Raw genomic sequence first — 24219 nt, 5'->3', positions numbered from 1 at the left:
CATAGATCATGACATCTAATCTTAAACTTATTGCAAAATCTAATGACATGAGCATCATGAATCATAGCTTAAGTTGGCACCCCATCAATATCTTTTCTAAATAATGAATATTTTGTATAACAAACTCTTACTTTCACAAAAATGGTCCCAAGCTGTACACTTTCAAATGGTCCTTTATGTATCTTTAAGGTGAACTTTTTAGGTGCAAATGTGTACTTTTTGAAAAAGTATACCGCTACTGTGACAGCAAGGGTCCATTTCATAAACTTTTTAACATACACCCTTTAAAAGGGCATCTAATATCAAAGGATTTTAGATGCTCACATTTGTTCATCAATACTAAGGGAAAAACCTTAATTTGTTGCAAGCATTCTTGAAATGCTGTGCTTATGTCCTGATCGCCAAATGTCTTGTTGAAACTGTAAGACCGGTTGCTTTTTAAGGTCATCGTAGGAAATACAAACCCTAAAGCTGTTGAAACTAATCGAGTAGCATGTATGTAAAACGTTAGACTTTTAAGAATCACCATCAAGGTAAGAGCAACTACATTTTCCTTTATAGTTTGATTTGGGCCAAACACAGAGTTAGCCTTGTGAAAAGTGTGTATGTGCATGTGTGTGTGTCAGTCAGACAGTGTTACACTCTTCTTTTACTGCTGTAATTTGAATCTTTGTACAAAATGTACAGTAAGTGTGAGACATGGAAAAAAGCAACATATACACTGAAAACACTTTGTATAGAGACAGAATCAGGCAGAGGGGCGTTTGGTACTTAAATCTCACTCACTTATTGCTGCAGCGAGTCTGAACTAGAAAAAAAAAAGAAAAAAAAAAAGAGGAAACTTAAAGTAAACATACTAAAATTTCATAGCTTAACTTCTCCCCCCCACCCCATCCCACGCCCCTAACCAAAAAAATAATATATATATTTATATTTATATATACCTGTACCACATTTTGCACAAAACACAACTGGTTCAAAACTGGTCAGACGTTAGAGTTTTTTGATTCAAATTATGGCGTTTTGGAAAAGAAGTATAAAATGTCAAATAAATAAAAAGAAAATAAATACTTTGTCTGTGTAACAAAGTGGACCATCGAAGCACCAAAAGCTGGCCCCTGCTTTCACTTGATTGGGTAGCAGGACAGGAAGTTGTGGTACAGAGAAGGTTACAATTGGTCAATGTCCGGTGATGGGTGGGCTCTTTTGTTAGTATGTCAGTTTGTAGAGCAGCTTTTTTTCGTTTTTTTTTTTTTTTTTAAATAAAGAAATAAACACGAATGCCATGGGAGGGGGGATATGAACCCGAATCTGACTGTGCAGCTATCAAAACAATTTGTACACTTAATACATTGACAGATTTCCCATCCTTTTCGCTCTTTTTAGCAAAGGAATTTGGTTTTTACGAAAAGACGAGCAATGTTTTTGCATTTGGATTATTTTCTCCTTCAACAGAGTTAAAGCTAAAAAAACAAAAAACGCCCCAGGCCCTGCCTCTAAAAATGTCAACTAATTGTTCCTGAACCATACGGCAAAGAAAACCTGTAAAAATCAAACACATATATATAAATAATATATTTACACGTATAAATATATATATTTATATATACTGTATATAATGTTTCTTGCTTTGCACTACACAGCATCAGACATTCGTCTCGAATTCTAAAACAAAAACCAGTAAACAAAATAAAAACGAAAGGGGACAAAAACGTGACAGACAGCAGCCCCCCGCCCTCCCCAAACTTCGCAGATGAGCAGTGCCGGTAAAGGTTGCGCTTAGCGCCTGATCCGATACCAGTTTCACGGTTTTTCTCTCGGGATCGGCACAGAGGGACAACGTCTACCCAAAGTCTGATGAGCGAACAGGCAGTCAGGGGAGGTTTAGAGTTGGAGGGAATTGACGGAGGCAGGGCAGAGCCGAACAGCGCAATGAAACATATCTTACTTACATCTTAGCTCATTTTACACGTACAGTCGTGATCAAGGCACAAGGAGCTTCTACAAGTTACGTTTTTTCTTCAATAAAGTTGTACAAAATAATACATTTTACAGTCTGTACAAGAATAATGATCCAGCAGAAAAATCAAAAGACAAAAGCCAGGCTAAAGGCGAGGAGAGGGGGGAAGAGAGCGTCTAGACCATCCGTTAGACATCCACACGTGTCTCGCGTAATAACTGTCGATCTAATGAAATCCCCACGTCAGTGTACGAGATTTTTGCAGCAGGGAGGAGACGAGAGAGAGATACAGAAGTATCAGACACGGAAAACAGGAGCAGAGAGCAACTGGGAAATGGTGTCTTGGAAAAACAGGTGGTTTAAAATGGTGCATATTTTGCACACCAACACACAACTGGGGAAACTAACAAACAGAAATAAGTTTGTATTATTACAGGAATATATATATATATATATATATATATATATATATATATATATATATATATATATATATATATATATATATATATATATATAGTTTAGATTTTTTGCACTGCATTTAGTTCTGCATGAATCTAGCATTGCATGCGCTCGCGTCTCCTGCGATGCATCTCGAGAAGCGAGTCATGTGATGGGTCTTGTGTTCAAAGTCATTCTCCACTCCACACGCAAACCAACCTGGGGCAATAACCCATCCTCATGTTTTTTTTTGTTTTTTTTGGGGGGTGGAAAATCTGTAAATTTTACTCTACATTCAGTGTTTCGTCCATCAATCTTTTGCTCTCCTCCAAGGAACGGGAATTCAAGGGAGGGGAAACGCCAGTCTCGCACAGGCACTAAACGTTCAACAGGACCAAAAACGATGATGAGGATGGCAGCGTGTGTGTGTGTATGCTTTGTGCGTGCGCATCAATATAAGTAACGTGTGTTAGGCATACGATCAGAAAGAAGACAGCTCGACGTGTAACATACATAGGATTGCGGGTCAGGAGATTAGCTGGACGCATTATGTGTCTGTAGGTGTACGAAATGGCTTACTCGTCCTGAGCAGACCCTTTAAAGTGTGAGTTGAGTTCCAGCAGTCCTGGACAGTTTTTCTGTTTTTTAAACTTTTCTCCCCCCCTCCCTCTCACATGATTTATTTTCCACTCTCTCTTTATTCGTTATTCGTAACATCGGTAGTCCTTGGCTGTGTTAACAAGTCTTTTTGCCAGATATCACAGCCATTTGCTTTCATCAGTAACACAGTGCGTGCCCTTGCCCCGCCCACAGTCACTCAGGATGGAGAAAGGCCATGTATGTGTGTGTTATATATATCATGTGTTTGTTTGTATGTAATGTGTACTGTGATGTAAGAGGTGGGGACTCGTCAGTCTGAAGGTTTGTGGTTTAACATTGGGGCATGATGTAGGGCAGGGGGCCTAAAGAAAGTTCAGGTGGTGAGTTTGCGTCCCGTTGTCACTGCTGCGATCACAAGAGTTCGTACTGCCGTAGGTGCATGCGCTGGATGATGTCTCTGCAGTCGTTAAACACTCGGCGGATGTTTTCCGTGTCCACGGCGCAGGTGAAGTGGGGGTAGCAGTAGTGCCGACCATCTCCGCTCGCTGTACTGATCCTCTGAAAGAAAACAAATAAAAAACAAACCTTGAGCATTCACTTTTTGAAATATTTACCAAATAAACCATACGAGTAATTATAGGAAAGTAAAAGTCAGTCCCTCCAGAACAACGCAATTATGCGATTGCATGATTCAACGCATAATCAACCAAAATGCGGGGGGGGGCGCATTTTTTCAAATACGCCGCACTTTCGCAGCATAAATTGCAAATTTCAGTTCGCAAAATATGCGGGGCATGTATAATTTTATAATTCCTGCATTTTCTTAGCAAAAAATCACATATCTAAGCAGAAAGTTGAATAATGTTGCATTTACTTCACACAAGCGCAGCCATGTTCCCTTTTGCCATGGGGATATTATGAAGTGATGTGATTATGTGACGTAAACATCATTGAAAAGCTGCAAACAGTTTTTGCAAGTTCCCCCAATTCCATCGCATAAAATTGCATAAATATCCCGCATATTCCATCGCATTTTTTAAGAAAACGTGCCGCAAGATCAAGGATGTTTGCCTGCAACAATCACAAAAAAACTCAAAGAAGTACATTTTTGACAGAACCATCAGCCATTGTTTTGTATATTAATTTTCCTTCCAGAAGACCCTTTTCTTTCTCAATTTATTTGTGACCCATGCTGGCAAATTGAGTCAGAATGAGCTAATTTTCAAAAATGAGTTGTGTGTTGTTTGTCACATTTGTGTGTCACATTTACAGCCTAAGGCTGCATCTCAATTTATCTGGACCAAGGGTCAAACAGAAATTGCACGTTAATAAAATTAGTGGCGTTAAAATTTGCGTTAACACGTTATTACAGGTGCAGTGTGTAATTTTTAGAAGGATCTCTTGACAGAAATGCAAAATAATATGCAAAACTATATTATCAGGGGTGTATAAAGACCTTTCTTAATGAACTGTTATGTGTTTATTTTTCCTTAAAATGAGACGTTATTTCTACATACACAGAGGGTCCCTTTACATGGAAGTTGCCATTTTGGGCCGCCATGTTTCTACAGAAGCCCTTAATGGACATTTTTTTACTAAGTTGTCTCCAATGATGACATGTTTGTCCAGTGGCGTCTACTGTAGCTTCTCTGCGTTTTAAAAGTGAGGGTGAGCAGTGTACTGAGCCGTTGGTTGCAATTCACAACCTCACCACCAGATGCCGCTAAAATTTACACACTGCACCTTTAACGTGTTAATTTTGTCTCGGACGATGTCTGTCCTGTGGCGGCTACTGTAGCTTCTCTATGTGTTTTTAAAGGTAGGGGTGAAATGTGGACTGAGCGGTTGTTTGCAATTCACATTTTCACCACTAGATGCCACAAAAATCTACACAGTGGACCTTTAAAACAGTGGTTCTCAAACTGGGTGCCGTGGCACCTGAGACCCCGAGATTGTGCCGGATAAATCCTCAGTGTAAAATGTCAGGGATCAGACTTTACATGTTTCTGTCGGGTGCCATTGCACTGAAAAAGACTTTTTGCTCTCATATACGATGCCGTGGGTGACACAATGACCTGCACCAGGTCGACTTAAGGCATTGTCATGTTGTGGTCTTTAGGAAATTTGTTTTTACCGGAGTAAAAAGTTATTTCATTTCGAACTACTGCAAGAAATTAAAAGCAGGGAGAAAGTAGTTGGTCCGGTCGGGAAAACATATTCACACAAAATAGTCAATTTTTATAAATAAAACAACGCAAAATTCAGCTGGTAGGAAATAATTTATGGGAGGCAAACATACTTGCAATTGCCAATTTGACAAAAGTTAATTTTGCGGCCTGTGTGATGAGTTACCAGAAAGACTGACTCACCAGGAACTCGTCTCGAATGAAATATTTTGCTCTCGTAACTCGCGGATCTTCTCCTGGCTCCGGGGTCGCTGTAAAAGAGATTTTGGATTACTTTAAACCATTCTTAACAGGCAATCACTTTGCACGTTCATTCTCATTTACTGACCATCATCTGGTGTGGTATAGCGCGCAAACTCAGGAAAATAATCCTCAATTTTTGATTTTCCTGCCAGAACTTTCTCAGCCAGCAAGTCTTGCTTATTTAGGAATAAAATGACAGATATGGTTCGAAGCCACCTGGAAACATACAAGACGACACAAATCGATCATTAGCAGTCTGATGTGAAAGGCCTAACAAAGGGTGCTAGGGCATGGCAAAGTTATGTGGTGACATTTAATACAGTGAGGTTTGCCGTCAAGCAAACATCAAAAACATCAAAGCAGCTCTATTACAATAGTTTGTGCTTTAGGCGTAAGGTTACCTGTTATTCCAGATGTTCTTGAAGAGGTTTAGCGCCTCCTGGAGTCGGTTGGTCATATTGTCCTCTCTGAGCACCATGTTATAACTGCTGCTGGCTACCACAAATATGATGGCTGTCACATCTATAAAATCACAGAGAAAGAAGAAATTTAATCAACAAACAATACAATAACAATTTGTTAACATAAAATCAAAACTGACCCTATTATACAAAGTGATACATTTTCCTAAACTCTTTCCCCGCCATTGAAACGCTTCCCTGCCAATGACAAGTTTTTACAGCAATCCATATATCCGCTAATATGCACTAGGTGTCGCTCTTACCCAACACTGACGCATACACTCTACATTTTGCATTTTTTGAGGAAACCTACCCATATTTGAGAGGTGATAAAAGCAGACTCTGTTCTTTCATTTGATATATTATATGTTTATATATTCATAGAAGAACATTTTCTGGAAGGCATTCAAACTTTTGTGAAAATAAAAAAAAATTGCTGGCGCTGGCTGGCAACTTTTTTACATGCTGGTGGGGAAAGAGATAAACTGCACATGCCTCAACATTTTTTTAAATACATTTTGATTAACGTTACATAAAATTACTATTTTAGTTTCAGAAACTGTGTTAATATATTCATAACACAACTTGATGTTATGAGAATTAGACAATGTCAGCCAACTTGCATTCTGGATATTAACGATGCGTTAATTACTCAATTAACTCATATCAGTCGAACAATAATTTATTTAAAATGAATAAAGTGCAACACATTTACCATTAAAACACTGGATCCATTTCCTGCGCTCATCTCTCTGTCCACCCACATCAAACATACTGCAAAAAAACAGAAAAGTTTGTAAGGTTTACATCAAGCTGGTCACACTAGACTTGGGAGCAAGCGAATATTTTTTGAACGTAACTGCGGGAAGGTAGCGCTTCGTCTAACTTTGCTTTTCAGTAGAAAGGTCACGCCATGACGTATCACTTTTCTACTGGTCACACGTCTCCACGTGATACAAATACAAAGTTTACCAGACTTGAAGTTTAGTAAAAATTTTCTTCATATTCGCATGCGAATAAATAGAAGTCAATGGAATGAAAAGTGAAATGTGACCATCCCTTAAGTGTGTTGTGCTTTCTAGGACATAATTATAAAGGCTTTAGACTTTATACATTTATGTAAAGCCTAATACATAATGTTAGTATTTATATATTAACTCACTGAAAATTGACTTTGTCCACTTGGAATCTTGTCTCAAAGATTCCAGAAGTCAGAACTCTGCATCGAAGCAAATCCTAAAAAGACAAAATGGTAACAAAATGAAGTAATCATCTGATTCGTCGTCAGAATAGAACCAACAAATTAAATACATGAAAAGAACTGACTGAAAATTGACTATTTCATTCATATGTTTGATTCCTCTGTGTGGATCTAGTGCCGTCCACATACCTGATCAGTAGGAGTGTAGTCGCTCTGTTTAACAGTGTCAATCCTGTCCAGGAAACTACAAGCAAATACAGACAAAAAAATTATTAAAATTTTTCAATATTTCATGATTTTATAATGATCAATAGATGTTGGCAGTATGATGGTATACACAGTGTAAGGGTAGATATTTACATGACATTACCATGACTTTTTAATGCAAATATTTGTTTATTTTGGTGCCCGATTTATTAAACAATTGTGAAAAGCACTATATAAATAAAACTGAATTGAATTTATTAGTTAGAAATAATCTTCGCTTTTAATTTCCACCAAGTTCAAAAAATAATAAATCAAATGATGAGGACTTTTAACTTGTCAAATATTTAACTTGCATGATTTTCTAAAAATTAAAAGTATATCTTTATTTATTAACTTTCAACAAAGTATTGTGGAAAAACTACAATTGTTATATAAAAGACGATCAGCAAAGTGTAATACCATGTAAAATTGATATTAAGATAAATAAACAATCGCTATAATCGGCTTATTAGTAAGGGTTAAAAAAAATCAATTCACCAAACTATCATAATTTTTTGTACAATTTTAAAATCGATTGGTTTACTTTAGAATCTATCCATCTCTCCATGTATTAAAAAATATTTTACTTTTTCAAAAAGGTGGTGGGGAGACGTTATCGCTTTTATTTCAACAAAGGGCGAAACATATTTGTTGTCCTTATTAGATGACGACATATCCGTTTCAAGCTTGCGTGCAGAGTTAATTCCAACAAGGAAGCTTTTCGCAGACACAGTCGTGCCTAAAATCTACAACGAGATTGCGGCAGAAATAAAAAAACAGTTTAAGCAAAGCTTAACGAGTCGCACTTAGCTGTCATGAATGAAGTTTGTAGCACATTTTATTTGCAGTCTAGAGTTTTAAAAATAATGTTCAATTTTAAATAAATTGTTCAGAAGCTTTTTTATTTATTGTTATTTATTGGAACAGATAGCACTATATTTTATTTCAGAGTTTATTGCTTTTGCTCATGTACGTGTATGCTCCTAAAATAAAAATTCAGAAAAATGCGATCCATTGTTTTTGTTAATATGACTCATTAAGGATTTTCTTTAAGGGTATTATCAAGTATTTCCATTGTCTAATCTTTATTAAGCAAATAAAAAAAATCATAAAAATTGAAACAACGAATCGCAATAGCTACATAATCACAATTATCACAACATGTATTAAAAGTATTGAATGGCCAGATTATTGAATCATCCCAGCCCTACATATTAGTATTATAATCTACAAAACTGCTTATTTAGGCAGCACCAATAATCATCATACCATTTTTTTTCTTTTATTTAAAGGCACAGGACACAGAAAAACACTGTTTATTATTACTACGGTAACACTTTACAATAGGGTTGCATTTCTTAAAAAAATTGTTAATGCATTAGCTAACAGTAAACAATACCTTACAAAACAATACAGCATTTATTAATCTAGTTCATGTTAATTTCGGCATTTACTATACATTTATAAAATCAAGCAATGTAACGGTTACCATTAATTAATGCACAATGAACTAACATGAATAACTGTATTTACATTAACTAACATGAACAATGTAGTTTTAAATTTTTGTTAATGCATTTACTAATGTTTATTAATATACAACCTTATTGTAAAGTTGTAACTATCATTATCATACTACATCCTAAATCATGACATGTCTGCGTGATTATAATAAATCATGTAATTTGTGTTAAAAACCTCTTATTAACAACTTCATTCAAAATGGTACAGCAGTCCTACTTTCACACACCACCGTCGACAAAACTTCCACACAAGCACACACATTTTAAATCACCGCACAGCCAGCCACGGCAGAAAAAAAGACGGCTGACACAGAGGCTAAAGCTGAAAAACAAGCCAGCAGGTGGCGCATGTTTGTGCTGGAGATCAAAGCAGGCAGGTTCTGAGTCATAGTGATCAGAGCGCCCAGTCAGACGCTGCTCTAGTCAATGGATCGGCTCTAGTGAGAGGCAACATAGAGGGGAAGAGATGGCAAAACAGAGGGAGGGAGAGCCATCGAGAATTGCTGTCTTAGTCAGGCTGATATCCGGAGAAACGGACGCGAACGCGCAGGAGGAACAAGATGGTGGGATGGCTGGAATTCGGCTCTTGGTTTTTTGCGCATGCTGCCGAGATCTCACACGAAGAAAGCGCAGCTTATGAGCATGGCTATATGGAATTTGCACACGCTCGAGCAGAAAGATCAGCAGATTTCTGCTGAACTTGAGTGTTTGTCATTTTAAAATTTTACTAATTTTACAACACTGACATGTTCATTTGTAAGGTTGCTAACAGATAAAACTTCACAAAGACAACTTTCCTCAAAACCTTCCTTTTGAACATCTTCATTCTCTTGTCGACAAATCAGACCAGCATACTGAAAAACCCCATGCCAACAGAAAATGTCAATAGCGAAACATTTTTAAGATGCGAGTTTGCAAAGTAAATTGCTAGTGATAAGAAAAGATGACATCATGAACTGTAAAAAATTTGAAATCAACACATTTTTTATGTTACTTTAACTTATAAAAACAAGTAAAAAGTTTTTAATTAATTTGTTAAGTTTTTATAACTTATCAAAAGTCAAAACTTAACATAGTAGTTTGAATTGACCTGCGAAACCAAGTTGTTTTAACTTCACGCTGCATTTTTTTACAGTGTAGCTCAAAAAAAAAAAAAAAAAAAAGATAATAAGAGACCAATTTTTGCGTACTACTCAAACTAGGGCTGCACAATTAATCGAAAAACTAAACGGGATTACAATTTGGAATGAAACATTACATCATTGCCAAAAGCCTTAATTACAGCTGTCCATGTGTGCTCATTTCTGTGCATTTCGGCAGTATGTTTGGGCACCAAATACAGTGGTGAGATTTTAAAGGGGACATTTCACAAGACTTTTTTTAAGATTTAAAATAAATCTTTGGTGTCCTCAGATTACATATGTGAAGTTCTAGCTCAAAATACCATATAGATAATTTATTATAGCATGATAAAATGAGCCATTTTGGGTGTGTCCTTTAAAATGCAAATGAGTTGATCTCTGCACTAAATGGCAGTGTTGTGGTTGGATAGTGCAGATTAAGGGGCAGTATTATCCCCTTCTGACATCACAAGAGAAGCCAGATTTTAATTACCTATTTTTTAACATGCTTGTAGAGAATGGTTTACCAAAACTAAGTTACTAGGTTGATCTTTTTCCACACTTTCTAGGTTGATAGAAGCACTAGGGCACTTAAACATGGAAAAAGTCAAATTGTCATGATATGTCCCCTTTAAAATTAGCCATTAATTAAGGATTTTTACTAACAATATACCTCCCATAATTGTTTATCATTTATATTATATTATTTAGTTTTGAATGTTTAGAATTAACTACGCAGCTGCTTCATAGAAAGTTATAACACAACTCAAAACTTCAATGTAAAATCAAATAATTGACAAAAATAACAATAATAATAATAATAGCACTTTGGATTGTTTTAACTATGAAAAGTTCTTTACAAATAAAATTTATTATTATTATTAATAATAGCAATTACAATACCAAGGTGAATAATCGACAACCATGATGTGTGTCATAATCGTTCAGCCTGAACTCAAAACAAACAACTCGACTGGTATAGTTTGACTATGACTCGAATGAATGACTCATGAGCCAGATGTTTATAAGGATTGGTTAAAAAATATAGCGCATTATTACTTCAATCAGTTTAATGACTCGCTGACTAAATCACTGAACATTTCTTCAGTGAACAATAACTAGAAATGTTAACCTGCTATGCGTATCGTGTAATTACAATTTCATCACGACATAACACACATTCAATGGTTTAATAATTAAAAATTTGTATTTTAAAGGGATAGTTCAGCAAAAAAATGAAAATTACTAATTAATAATTTACTCACCCTCAAGCCATCCTTGATTTTTATGATTATCATTTATCAGACGAAAACAATCAGAGTTATATAAAAAAATGCCCCCTCCAAGCTTTATTGTGGTAGTAAATGGTGCTTTTGATTTGAAGCCACAAGTCAATCATCAATCCTTTACACAAGTAATCCACACGGCTCTGGGAGGTTAATAAAGGCTTTCTGAGGTGGGAATTTGTAAGAAAAATATCTATCTTTAAAATTTTTCACACTAAAATAACTAGCTTCTGGTAACAGCCAATGCACGTAACCGAGGAAATGCGTTTCTAGCTTAGGACGTAGTGACAAACGAGGAAGTGCAGAGAGCAAAACAAAACACCAGTTTCCTTTACTTTCTAATATAATTGATTGTGTTCGTCTGAAAGAAGATAATCATATACATCGAGGAGAGTAAATCATGGGGTCATTTTCATTTTTGGGTGAGCTAACCCTTAAATATTTAGCAAATATATTTAATATTTAATAAAATGCTGCCAAAAATTTTTTGTTGCTTTTGTTTAGTATAACTGTTGAGTATATAATTAGTGTCAATTATTATTCAAGTACTTAAGTATCATTAAACCACCAGAATCGTTCAATTCCTTAAAGGGGACATATCATGAAAATCAGAGTTTTTCCCAAGTTTAAGTGCTATAATTGGGTCCCCAGTGCTTTAATTAACCTAGAAGAAGTGAAAAAGATCAACCCAGTTACTTAGTTTTGGTAAACCAGTCTCTGCAAGCATGTGAAACAATAGGTCATTGAAATTTGGCTCCCCTTGTGATGTCAGAAGGGGATAATACCGCCCCTTAATCCAACCACGACGCTGCAATTTTAACATGCTGTGTCAATTTTGCCAATTTTAACATGCTATAATAAATTATCTGTGGGGTCTTTTGAGCTAGAACCTCACATACGTACTCTGGAGAGACCAAATAATTATTTGACATTTAAAATAAAGTCTTGTCCCATTCATTAATTATTTCTTAAAAGAATGCAGTAAGCTCTGTTTGACATGTTGTACCAAGATTAAAACTTAAAATCTACACAAAAATGCATACAAAGTCTTTAGACTCCACCTGCTGATGACAATCCTCATCCCTGTAAATGGTTCTAATTTGAGAACCAGTTCTCATTTAAAACCATTTAATCAAAAATAAGCTAATTTTTTTAGGGTCTGTTAACGCTTCTCAAACATCTGCATCTTTTAACTTGATCTGAACAGAACAATAAACTACACAACAATGTAGCATTTAAGTACAATAGTAAATAAAAATTTATGTAGTATAATAAAAAATATGAACAAGTTCTTTCTAATGAATCAGTCACACACCACCTCTCTCAAAACTAAATTAAGTGAAAGGCAAAAATCGCTTAATTTCCTTCCGATTCCCATTTCTATCTATCCGAATCCATCGGAAAGCGAAAGGAATCCACAGGCGGGACACGCCCGTGCACCCCCCTTCCAAGTCGGACTGGAATGTGACATACAGGGTTGAAATGTGACGGCAAGGCTGTAGGTCCCACACATAGCCGCATGTGCCCGAAACTGCATTAGTGTGGGTGTATGTGCATGCACGAATGCGTGCATGCAACATACAGCAGGCCGTACAAATGAAAGCGTTTAACTACGGGCACATGACATGGAAGAGGCGGCAGAAACGGAGAAATAAAATACAGGCAAACAATGGAAGAGACAGACAGGAGACAAACTAACTAAAAAAGCAATGCAGACAGACAGACAGGGGCTTTGCAAAGGCAGTTGTGTTGTGACCACAGACATTGTCTAATACCATCTCTCAATTATTGCCTTTCTTTCTATTATTAGAATGATTCCAACAATAGCCCAGTCCGCTGGTCAGACATGATACAACTCATGCCCCTCTGGGTACAGAACGCATATAGCCTCTGCTGTCGTAATGCCAAGCAGAAGAGACAGCTATAGCTGCGACGGAGTATATTTAGGCCTGCATTCCAAATCCAGACTCAAGTGGAATTCTAGAATTCCAACGGCCGCACGGCAGGAAGTTCGAGAACGTGAAAATCTAGTTGCGTCGACCTCTGTCAGCAGTAGCACATTTCCATACACTGCAGCATGGATTGTAGAAGTGATCGGAAAACACGTTAAAGCATACTGTGGACGTTAAAATTGGCGACTTGCAGCATCTGTGCAATCCGATATGTTTTTGTGTGCCGTGCAGAAACTTCAATAATAGAAAATTTTTTAAACATTGAGCAGTAAAATGGATCCTCTGGTTACACACACACACAAAAAAACTATTACATAAATCATATGGACCACACAGAATTTTTTTCCTTATATGTTAATGCTCAGTTAATATTAAAGTTTTTATATATATATATATATATATATATATATATATATATATATATATATATATATATATATATATATATATATATATATATATATATATATATAGGGATGCACCGATACCACTTTTTCCATCTCCGATCCGATACCCGAATTCTGTGTATCGGCCGATTCCGATACCTGCCGATCCAATAATACTGTATTTTTCTTGAACAATTTAAATTGCACACAGACACACACACACACACACACACACACACACGCACACGCAATATAAATGTGTATAGTGCTTTCTGCTGAATCTAGCATAATATAATTACATTATATATAATTATAATTTTAAATGTAAAAACCAATCATTTAAAATGATTTACAAGTTACAAGAACATTAGTAATTATTAACCATGGCAGCGTTTAGGATAAAATAAAATAGGCACGTTTGATCAAATAAGTATGCTAAATATATTTTCCTTAATTGCGCAAAAAGTCACAGTAAAAAAGCTTTAGTGTGCAGATGGTTATTTTGGGAATTATGCACTTAACCGGACCTTTTATGCACATTTCGGGTGCAGAATTGATGCGCCTAAATCATAGTGAGTGCGTCTAAATCATACTGCGCTTCCTGGGTGCAGCATTGATGCTCTAGAAGCATCCTCACATGGGAATCCTCGCTCCGCAATGGAAAGTTACGTTCATAACTATTAAAACACAAAGAGATTAGATGCATAGTGTGGTCAGCACATACTGAATTGCATCCATCCAACAGTTTGCGGAGACTTTATAAAATCAGATCTTTAAAACAGCCTACAGTTATTGTGTGTGTTCGTGTGTTGAATGACGCGTTTCATCCGTCCGCTTCACCTGTGCATTAACTCGGCACATACTGAATTGGATCATCCAACAGCTTCCTGAGACTTTATAAAATCAGATCTTTAATAAAGCCTAACGTTACAGTTATCTTGTTTGTGCGTGTGTTGAATGACGCGTTTCATCCGTCCGCTTCACCAGTGGATTAACTCAGTTTGCAAGTAAGTTACAGTGTTTCTTTAAATATTAATATCTTAAATGTGTGTTTGTTCCTTCACATGAAGCTATTGAGTGTAAGATGACTTTGTTTATAGTGCTTAAAAACGTTTATGGTGCTTTTATAATACTTTTTCGTTTTAATCGCTTGTCCGTGACAACCATGGGTAACGTGCAGTATCGGAATTGGATCGGTCCTGTTAGTCCGATATCCGATCCAGCAAAAAAGGCCGGATCGGCCCCGATACCGATCCAGAATATCGGTATATATATATCTTTTTGTAATGTTGCAGCATTTTGCTTTCAGTGCACTGTAAAAAATAAGCAGCATTTTTGTCAAATCAACATATATTTTTATGTTACTTTAACTTAAGAAATTAAGTTTAACAATTTCAACTTGATTTTATAAGTTATGTCAACTTTTCACAAGCCAAAACTTAAAAATAGTATGACTTCCAAAACAAAGTTGTTTTTTAACTTTTTAATAGTGTAATCATTAAATACATTTACCCTATATATAAAGCATTTAAAGGTTGTCTGTTACACTGTAAAAATACTTTGCTGCATTAAAATTTTTTGTTAAATCAACTCAGATTTACAAGTCATGTCAACAGAGACAAGTTGCCACAACTTATAAAATATAGTTGAGAAAAGTCAACTTAATTGTATAAGTTATAACAACTCATCTGTATTTATAACAACTCATCTCTAGTCAAGATAAATAATAGTAAGTTGAAATGACTTGTAAATCCGAGTTGATTCAACAAAAAATTTTAAGCCAGCAAAGTTTTTTTTTACAGTGTAGAAACTATCAAAAGCAAGAATTGCGAAATTCAGCGGAGACAAAAATATGGGGACAAAATTTTGGAGAGTCTGTAAGGTGGCCAGCAAAGCACATTCTCATAACAGTCTCAATTTTAATATGTATTTATTACATATTTTTTATATTAGCTTGGTTTAAGCATGTTAGCATTTTAAACAATACTAAAACATATCAACAAGTAAAATTAAATAAAATCAAGGTAAACAAAAAAGTTGAGAGTAGAATATATCAAAAAGTCGCCCTCCAGATTCTTTTATCCACTGTGGTAGCCCTGGCTCACAAAAATGTTGGAGATCCCTGCATGCTTTACAATAAGGTTGTATTTGTTAACAATTAGTTAATGCATTAGCTAACATGAACAAAACTTCTACTGCATTTATTAATGAATTAGTAAATGCCAAAGTTAACATGAACTAATATTGCTAAAATAAAGCCTTGTAACTGTTAACATTAATTCATGCACCATTAACTTACATGAACAGATCTATTGACGTTAACTAATATTAACAAGAATTAATACATGCTGAAAGCCTATATGGTACATTGTTTGTTCATGTTAGTTAATGCATTTACTAATGTTTACTAATACAACCTGTGTTACCATATTAAGATGGAATTATCGCTTAATAAAAAATTTAATCTTATTTAAAAAATACTGTTGTAAATTGTGTGCAAATTGTACTACTGACATTACCCAGAACGACATTAAAAAAAAACATTTAAAAAAAACCACACAATCTTGATGTTGTAAACATCGCAAACTAACCAAAGTGGATCCAAAAGATTCTCTTTGAATGTCAATGTAGTCATCAGTCTTATTAAACTGTCCTAAACTGTTAATCTTTTTGTAACGTATTTCTAAAAAATATATCGTTTCACACTTTTAGGCACTTTTAGCATTTAGGCAAACAACTTCAGGTATCTGCAAATCAGTTTTGCTTATGCATCAAAATTGAATTTGGGATCTATGCATGTTAATATTTGTTTAATTCTTAGTTTCTTTGCTTTCAAAAGAGTTTCGTGCCAAACAAAAAGTCTGGAATTTATAACACGGATTCTGTTCTAAGGAATCTAATCACAATTCATCAACACAACAAAATACTATATTACTACCATTTTTAAAGCATTGCTAGACTTGTAAAAGCTCAGTGCTAAAATATTTTCAAACCTTTAAAAACATGTTACTCCACTTAAGAAAGCAACCAAACACAAAAGCTATTATAAAAAAAAACGGAAACAAAAACATTCTCATCTGTTTAAGGTTACTTCTACAACAGTTTTAATATATAACAAGTTTAAATTAGCCGTGTTTGTGATTAAATGTGCAGACATTTACTATTGTTTGTAAACTAATGTGTAGTTCCTGCACCTAAATAATTGACTATTAAAACTTTAAAAAAGAAAATTATTAACTTTTTCCAATTACATATGATAACATTCGTTTAGAAAAATAGACTTTAAACCAAAAATTTAAGAATTTGTACCCAACTCAACTTGATTTTAATAAATCTAAATTTTAACAATAAAAGGTAAAATCTTTTGATAACTGAAAAGCCAACAATAAACATGCAAAAAGATCTGATAACAAACAGTACGAATCAACCATTTGCCAATGGTGTATTAGCATAGTAAATCTGATAATATCCTCATCGTTTACTAATCTGGTTAATGTTATAGCTCATCTAGTTAACAGTCAAGTATTAGAGTGTGGATTAGGCAGCTTCTGGGGTCGATACAACAAACACTGTTTAGTCTTAGAGTGTGCCGTGTGTGTGCGGTGCGCGGTACGGTACAGGGATCTATCAGCGAGTCTTTTCATAAACACTGTAGCGTTCAACAACAAAAAGATTTAGTTCGGTTGATTCCAACTGTTTACATAGGTTCCTGTTGTAAAGAAAAACTTAGTGGATCACAAACATCCTTCATAATTCGACGATTTTGAAAAAAAAAAACACGCAGCTATGAGAGAAATCTTGTTTACGAACAAACCTAGCTCCATGCATCTCCGCAAACGTTAAATTTAACGACAACGGTGTTTATATTGTATATTCTCTGGCTTACGTGCGAATGCACGCACTTTTGTAAGTTGGCAATGGCAGTAAGGGAACGGCAGAAAAAGAGGGAGAGAGGGAACGGTGGAAGAGAAAGAAAATAGAGAAGGCTGTGTCTGACATTACAGCGGCGCTCCAAAAATAGCTCCCTGGCGCCCTGGCCTCCAGCTCGGTTGTCATAGCGACAGAACCACAGGCGCTATAAATAGACTATCAGCTCCAAATCTTGTGTGACTGGAGAGAGGCCAGAAAGAGGGAGAGACAGACAGAAAGAGGAAAAGGAGAAAGAGAGAGAGAGAGTGAGGGAGGTGGAGAGGGGCCAGTCAAAAAGAGAGGAAAAACGATCAAGAGAAAAAACAGGTCTGGTTTCGCAAAAGAGGGAGGAGGAGAGAAAAGAGAGAGAGAGAGCAGGCTCGGGAAAGAAACATGGCGGATGATTTAGGAATTTTCTTTACACTGGACGAAATGTGAACGAGCAAGAATGCAAAATTTCTCTGGTCTACAAACATAAACTTTTTTAGCCTTACAAACTCTTGTTCTGAAAACTGATAAATGATTGCCATTTTTTCATGCAAATGCAAGAGAAACACGAACAAAACATTTCTATTTAGAATACAAAAGATGATTAAAATATGCTTATATGTAAAAATTTTATTTTGCATATGCAGTACATATGCAATGTTTGCTGTAGTTTACAAAAATACAGATAGCTTACAGAATGTATTTTAATTTCATTAATGCCTTTTTTGCACAACTTTTAACTTTTTCTCTATGTGCACTTTATATACATTTACAAAACGTGAGCAGGCAGAAACGTAATATTTCTCTTGTTCAATGATATAGAAATCCCGTCGAAAATATAATTGGTTTAAGCAATATTACACAAATTACAGTTGCGCAGTTTCATTGCGAAATTTATTTAAGCACTAGAATTACAAAACAAACGGCAGCAATGCAATTTTTCTTTAGATTACAAAAACGTAAGACAACCAGTGTTGGGGGTAACGCATTACAAGTAACGTGCATTACGTAATAATATTACTTTTCTGAAGTAACGCATTACTTTTTAAATGTACACATTAATATTTGAGTTACGTTTTTACAAAAGTAATGCAAGTTACTTTTTTAGTTTAATTAATTCGATTTAAAAAAAAGATGTACTGACTACACGCCTGTGTGGGAACAGTTTGAGTCTGAAACTGAGATGGCAGGCCAGAGCTCGACATTTTTGTGATAAAAATGCAATTTCTGAATGCACAACCTTTCAATCATAAAAACACCTGCAAGGCCTGAAAGAGATCCAGCCTCAGCCAAGAAAAAGTAACGCAAAAGTAACTAAAAAGTAGCGTAAGCATTACTTTCCATGAAAAGTAACTAAGTAACTAAATTAGTTACTTTTTTGTGAGTAACTTAATATTGTAATGCATTACTTTTAAAGGTAACTTTCCCCAACACTGAAGACAACATACTTTTTTTATCCTATTAAAAAACGTATAATAGTCATTTACGTTACGAGCATCTCCGTCGCCATTTTCTATTACAGAAACAGGAAGAGGTGGTCAGAAGATTAGAAAGAAGTTACGGGATAGACAAAAACAAACAGTGATACGGTGGTGTTCTTTTCTCGCTTTGCATAGACGTTTTGTTCGTCTCTGCGTCAATGATAATGTTATTGAGCCCACAAAACTGCTGCGGCTCAGACACAGAGAAAACAAAGATGAATGAAAACATAAACACGCTCAATATGGACACCTGGCCATGTGACAGGAAGAGCCTTGAAAACACAGAGGATGAATAATGAGCTCATAACGGTACTAGCAAGCGTCAGCCGGTTCAACGTGCATGTGCAAGCTCAAAATCTCACTGTCGTTCCTCTCTGCCTCTCATTGCATTCGGGAGGGTGCGAATCACCTCATAAACACTTGCAAGTGGCCACATTTATTATTGTATTTTAAGCTTTTCCTGTTCAGAGGAGAGATGCATTATTTGCGAATTCCCTCTCTCTTTCTCTCTCTCAAACGGTCTCTTCTGCTGCGAGTGAGTGAACCAGCAAGTTAAAAATAGCCCTCTCTCTCTCTCTCTCTCTGCTCTACGTTTACATAAGCGTGCAATGGGGAGGGCGGTGGGGGGGTGCACTTCCGGTCTAAATGGCTCAGCCCAGCGTCTGATCCACAACAACCAACAGTGGCTGTGAAAGAGGACGGGACACAGACGTACGAACATGCACACGCACTGCAATGCAGGAAACCGTACAATCTATAGCTAACCTTTAAACATTACCATCTCCCCGCCGTTTTCTATTTGTCCGACATTTCTTAATTCGTTCATATTTCTCATCTTATTCGCTCTCAAATACACAAATCCACACAAAAGATACGTGCCACACATACTAAGAAAGCCAGACAAACAGTGTGTGCCCAAATTCACGTACACAACCAATTTGAACAACAAATATATAAAAATACTGGCACGCAGGATTAGACTGGACAAAATGACTCACATTTTAATACCAAGTACTGCACTATGAAACAGCATTTTCACAATATTACATAGCAATTCGAACTCTTAAGTTATGCATGTACAAAATCAGTTAAATGTTTAAATGCAATTTACTGAATTTTTTGTTAAATTGTAAACTGACTTAGTAAAAGATATAAATTATGTGTCTACATATAAATGTCTTACAGTAACCTGTGGTGAAATTCCTGTTTTTGTTGTTTATAATATACTTTAAGACAAACCATAAACAAATTCATTATTCAGTATGTATTTTCTCCATAAAATTAGAGGAATTTTCCAAAAAGAGTCACGTGTGCATTGTGTGAAACTGAACAGAGCAGTTACGTATCAGAAACTACCAAATGTAGCATGTATTTACATATATATCTATGGTCCGAGGTGATGCAAAGGAGTGGAGGTGGGGGCTATTTTGCATATTCATAGATCCGTGTATACTAAATGATGCAAGGGTTAACTGTTATAAAGAAATTACTGTGTCTAAGAATTTTTTTACAAATGTTATTACGATGCTCAAAGATGAATTTTAAGCGATAAAATACAGGGGGACTTTAACAAAACATTTGTTTTTATTAAATTAAAATAAATAGAAATTTTTTTTTGACCAGATAGTGAACAGCAAAAAATGTTAGTACTGTATAAATTTTAGTACTTCAGTACATTGTGTGTCTGGAATCAACACATTTGATATTTCTATTCACTGCATATAAAAGTCACTGGTGTCATTTTAGAAAATGTAATAGCTATGATAATTTTTCACTTTAGGGACAATAAAGAACGATTGCTTTGAACTGGTAATGTAAATGTGCTATTGACTCAGGAAAAGATATTTAACAGAATACTCACTACTGTGCACAGTCGATCAGCTGGTACTCATTGGATCTTTCGAAGCAAGCTCTCACTCCATCATCTTGCCACAGGATCTTTGTGTGTTCATAAAACTCCTGTTGATAAGACAAGTGAAAGAAAAGGCGTCAGGATCATCTCAGCAGTGTGGCTGGATAGATTGCTGTGACATTTTAAGAGCATGCTAGCCTTTATAAAACCACTGATCACCAATGACAAGCTCTTGACAATCAATGTATTTTTTGATTAGGGATTTTTAGCATTTGAATGAAACCAAGCAATTCCTAATGTGATCAACTTAAAATAACTCAAATAACTTTGGAGGCCACAAGAAAACGTGAGTTGTATGGCTTTGCAATTTAATGCAAATAGTTTTGCTTAAATTAAATTCAAAACAAAAATTATAGTAATAAGAAGAAAAAAACTGATTTAAAAGATGTGATACAAGTCTTTTGCATCACTTTTATTCAATTAAGACTTAATACGTCTCTGATTCGTGCATGCAAAAAAGCAATTCCAGCGTTATGGATGTGACATATGCAGCCAAAACATGAAAAATAATTTCCCAGAGAATGTATTTATTACCAATAGACTGAACCACTTGTTTATATTCTAACACCCCCATAGAGTCCAGACATCAGAAAAAAGAAACTCATGTTTTCTATTTTAGATAAGGGAACATGCACGCGTTATGGATGTGACAAAAAAAGGAAAAGTTTTTGGGAGACAACATACTTTGTAGGAATTCTGTGAATTAAAATGCACAAACCAGAAGCAAAAATAACAAATTGAAAATGTATGGCTCTTCAAAGATAATATTTAATCTTTTTTTATTCATGTGTTGTTTGCGCATTTATGAGGAAGAAAAAACATTATGGACGTAACATGTCTATGTTATTAATGTGACAATTCTGAAATTTGCACTTATAAAATTAAAAATAATTGAATTGATTATTTAAAAAATTTATTGGAGACTTTGCTTTGGTATTTTAAACACAAAATATTGACATCTGAGATATCAATATGGTTAAAAATGTTTTTATGATAAGGTTGACTTTGCTGAATTAAAGAATAAACAAAGCATATCAACAGCAAACAAATAAATATTGAGATATAAGCATTAGGGATGCTAAACAATTAATCGCGATTAATCGTTAGCAGAATAAAAGTTTTTGTTTACATCATATATGTGTGTGAACTGTGTATAATAAATTTGTATAAATAAATGTACACACATGCATGTATATGTTTTAGAAATGTTTACATGTGTATATACATTTGTATATTTATATATAATTTATATTATATACAGTGTTGGGTGTAACTAGTTACTAAGTAATTAGTTACTGTAATTAAATTACTTTTCCCTTGAAAAAGTAAAGTAAGGGATTACTCTTAATTTTCTTGTAATCTAATTACAGTTACTTCTGATGTAACTAAATACTGTGTATGGACTCTAAAACAATTATATATACTATAATACAATAGTGGATTTAACATGGTTTAAGTTTACAATTCTCACTATTATTTGGTTGATTATTAGCATTAATATTAATGAGATGCTGGCTGTTTATTAATACTTAATAGCACCTATTAATGCCTGATTCTGCAAAACCTTATTTTACGTCCGTAACCCTCCCCATTTCTACCAATACTTAAAATTAACAACTTCTTTAGTATTAATAAGCAGTAGTTGGATTATACTGAGGCAAAAGTAGTTAATAGTTAGTTAATAGAGAGAATTGGACACTAAAGTGGGACTAGAATTATTGATGTACTTTTATATAATATTTCTTCGAGCCATTTCAAGCCTATCCTTTTATCATTTACTAAATAGGATTTAGAAAGTAATTAGTAAGCAGTAGTTGGATTATACTAAGGCAAAAGTAGTTAATAGTTAGTTAATAGAGAGAATTGGACACTAAAGTGGGACTAGAATTATTGATGTACTTTTATATAATATTTCTTCGAGCCATTTCAAGCCTATCCTTGTATCATTTACTAAATAGGATTTAGAAAGTAATTAGTAATAAGTAATTAAATACTTTTTGGAGAGAGTAATTTGTAAAGTAATCTAATTACATGATTGAAGATGTAATTAGTAACTTGTAATTAATTACTTTTTTTGAGTAACTTACCCAACACTGATTATATATAAATATACATACTTAATATATACATTTTTTTTTCTTAAAATTATACATGAATGTGTTCATATTTATATATATACATATTTATTATACACAGTTTACACACATATGTGATGTAAACAAAAACTTTTATTCTGCTAACGATTAATCGCGATTAATTGTTTAGCATCCCTAATAAGCCTATCTAATATTCCAAAACAAAAATAGAAATATTGTTTTAGCAAAGTTCCCAATAGACATTTAAAAAAAAAAAAAAATTCTGCATACAAAATTCAAGTGAATTTTTTACCATACAAAAATTAGCTTTATTCCTTAAAGATAACATGCAGTAGTTGATATTAACTTCGTACTGTACCAGCGCAACATATGTACATTGTGTACAGCAAGGCAAACAGGGTAAATTAACTGTAAGCATGATTAAATGACAAATATCCAGACTTCTCTTATAAAAGTATTTACGTGTAGAGCTAAAGGTGGTACGGGGAGAACTCATAAGCCAGAGAGACTTTATAAAGTGCTATTGCACTGAAGAATATATTTCGCACTACTGTTTATGCATAATTATACAAATGCATATTTATATTTTACAGTACTTGTATACAGTACTTAATGTGCACTCTCCCCCTTACATCTTTATGTATATTGCTTAAATTATTTGTTTTAAATTCTATGTACTTAATTTTTCTCTCCATCACTTTTATGTATATATGAAAGTAAGCACTCGGCGCTCCTAGAAACCACAACAAATTCCTTGGCGAATAAAACTTGATTCTAAGTACTGGCTGCTTCTCAGGGTGCAAGAGAAAATGCTGGAGAGGTACGATTGCTCGCGTGATCATTGTTGATGTGTTTGGACATGGTAGGAGTGCCACTATGCTGTTGTACATGTAAGACGAGCTAAAGAAACACGCCACCCATCAACTGACTCGCCACAAATACTTCTTTTGGAGTGATGGACTATGCATGTTTATTTGCCGAGTGCAAACGCTTGTCAAAATAAGTGCTAAATAATGCTTCTGCAAACTGAATAGGTATTAAAATTGGCCTTAAAATAATTCTGGTCTCACAGTTCGATACGATTACAGTTATTATGTCAACGGTTCGATTCAATCTGATATCTCGATGCATCACAATGCATTGCATCCTCAAAGTAAGTTCGAGAGGACCATGTTCATGTAATCCAATCAATCACCATCAAGAGGTCTCTCTATATAGCCATCCCTC

At 34.8% G+C, this 24219-nt stretch overlaps 1 protein-coding gene across 3 annotated transcripts in view; it reads right to left on the bottom strand.

Moving 5' to 3' along the window:
* Positions 1-644: 644 nt before the first annotated feature.
* The window catches only part of gnas (GNAS complex locus), a 45343-nt gene continuing 21768 nt past the window's right edge, over positions 645-24219 (bottom strand). For all 3 annotated transcript variants that reach the window (XM_065279643.2, XM_065279642.2, XM_065279645.2), the window contains exons 5-12: positions 20846-20943; positions 7282-7336; positions 7054-7127; positions 6607-6665; positions 5832-5952; positions 5516-5646; positions 5371-5438; positions 645-3559 (exon numbers count right to left, since the gene is read on the bottom strand). In XM_065279643.2, the coding sequence (XP_065135715.1) occupies positions 3413-3559; positions 5371-5438; positions 5516-5646; positions 5832-5952; positions 6607-6665; positions 7054-7127; positions 7282-7336; positions 20846-20943 (753 nt within the window). In that variant the 3' untranslated portion in view covers positions 645-3412. The remainder of the gene's footprint in view (positions 3560-5370; positions 5439-5515; positions 5647-5831; positions 5953-6606; positions 6666-7053; positions 7128-7281; positions 7337-20845; positions 20944-24219) is intronic.

The sequence above is a fragment of the Paramisgurnus dabryanus genome, chromosome 7 (assembly GCF_030506205.2).
Source record: "Paramisgurnus dabryanus chromosome 7, PD_genome_1.1, whole genome shotgun sequence".
NCBI lineage: Eukaryota > Metazoa > Chordata > Actinopteri > Cypriniformes > Cobitidae > Paramisgurnus > Paramisgurnus dabryanus.
The sequence above is the reverse complement of the archived record's forward strand: the minus strand, read 5'-3'. Positions and strand labels throughout refer to the sequence as shown.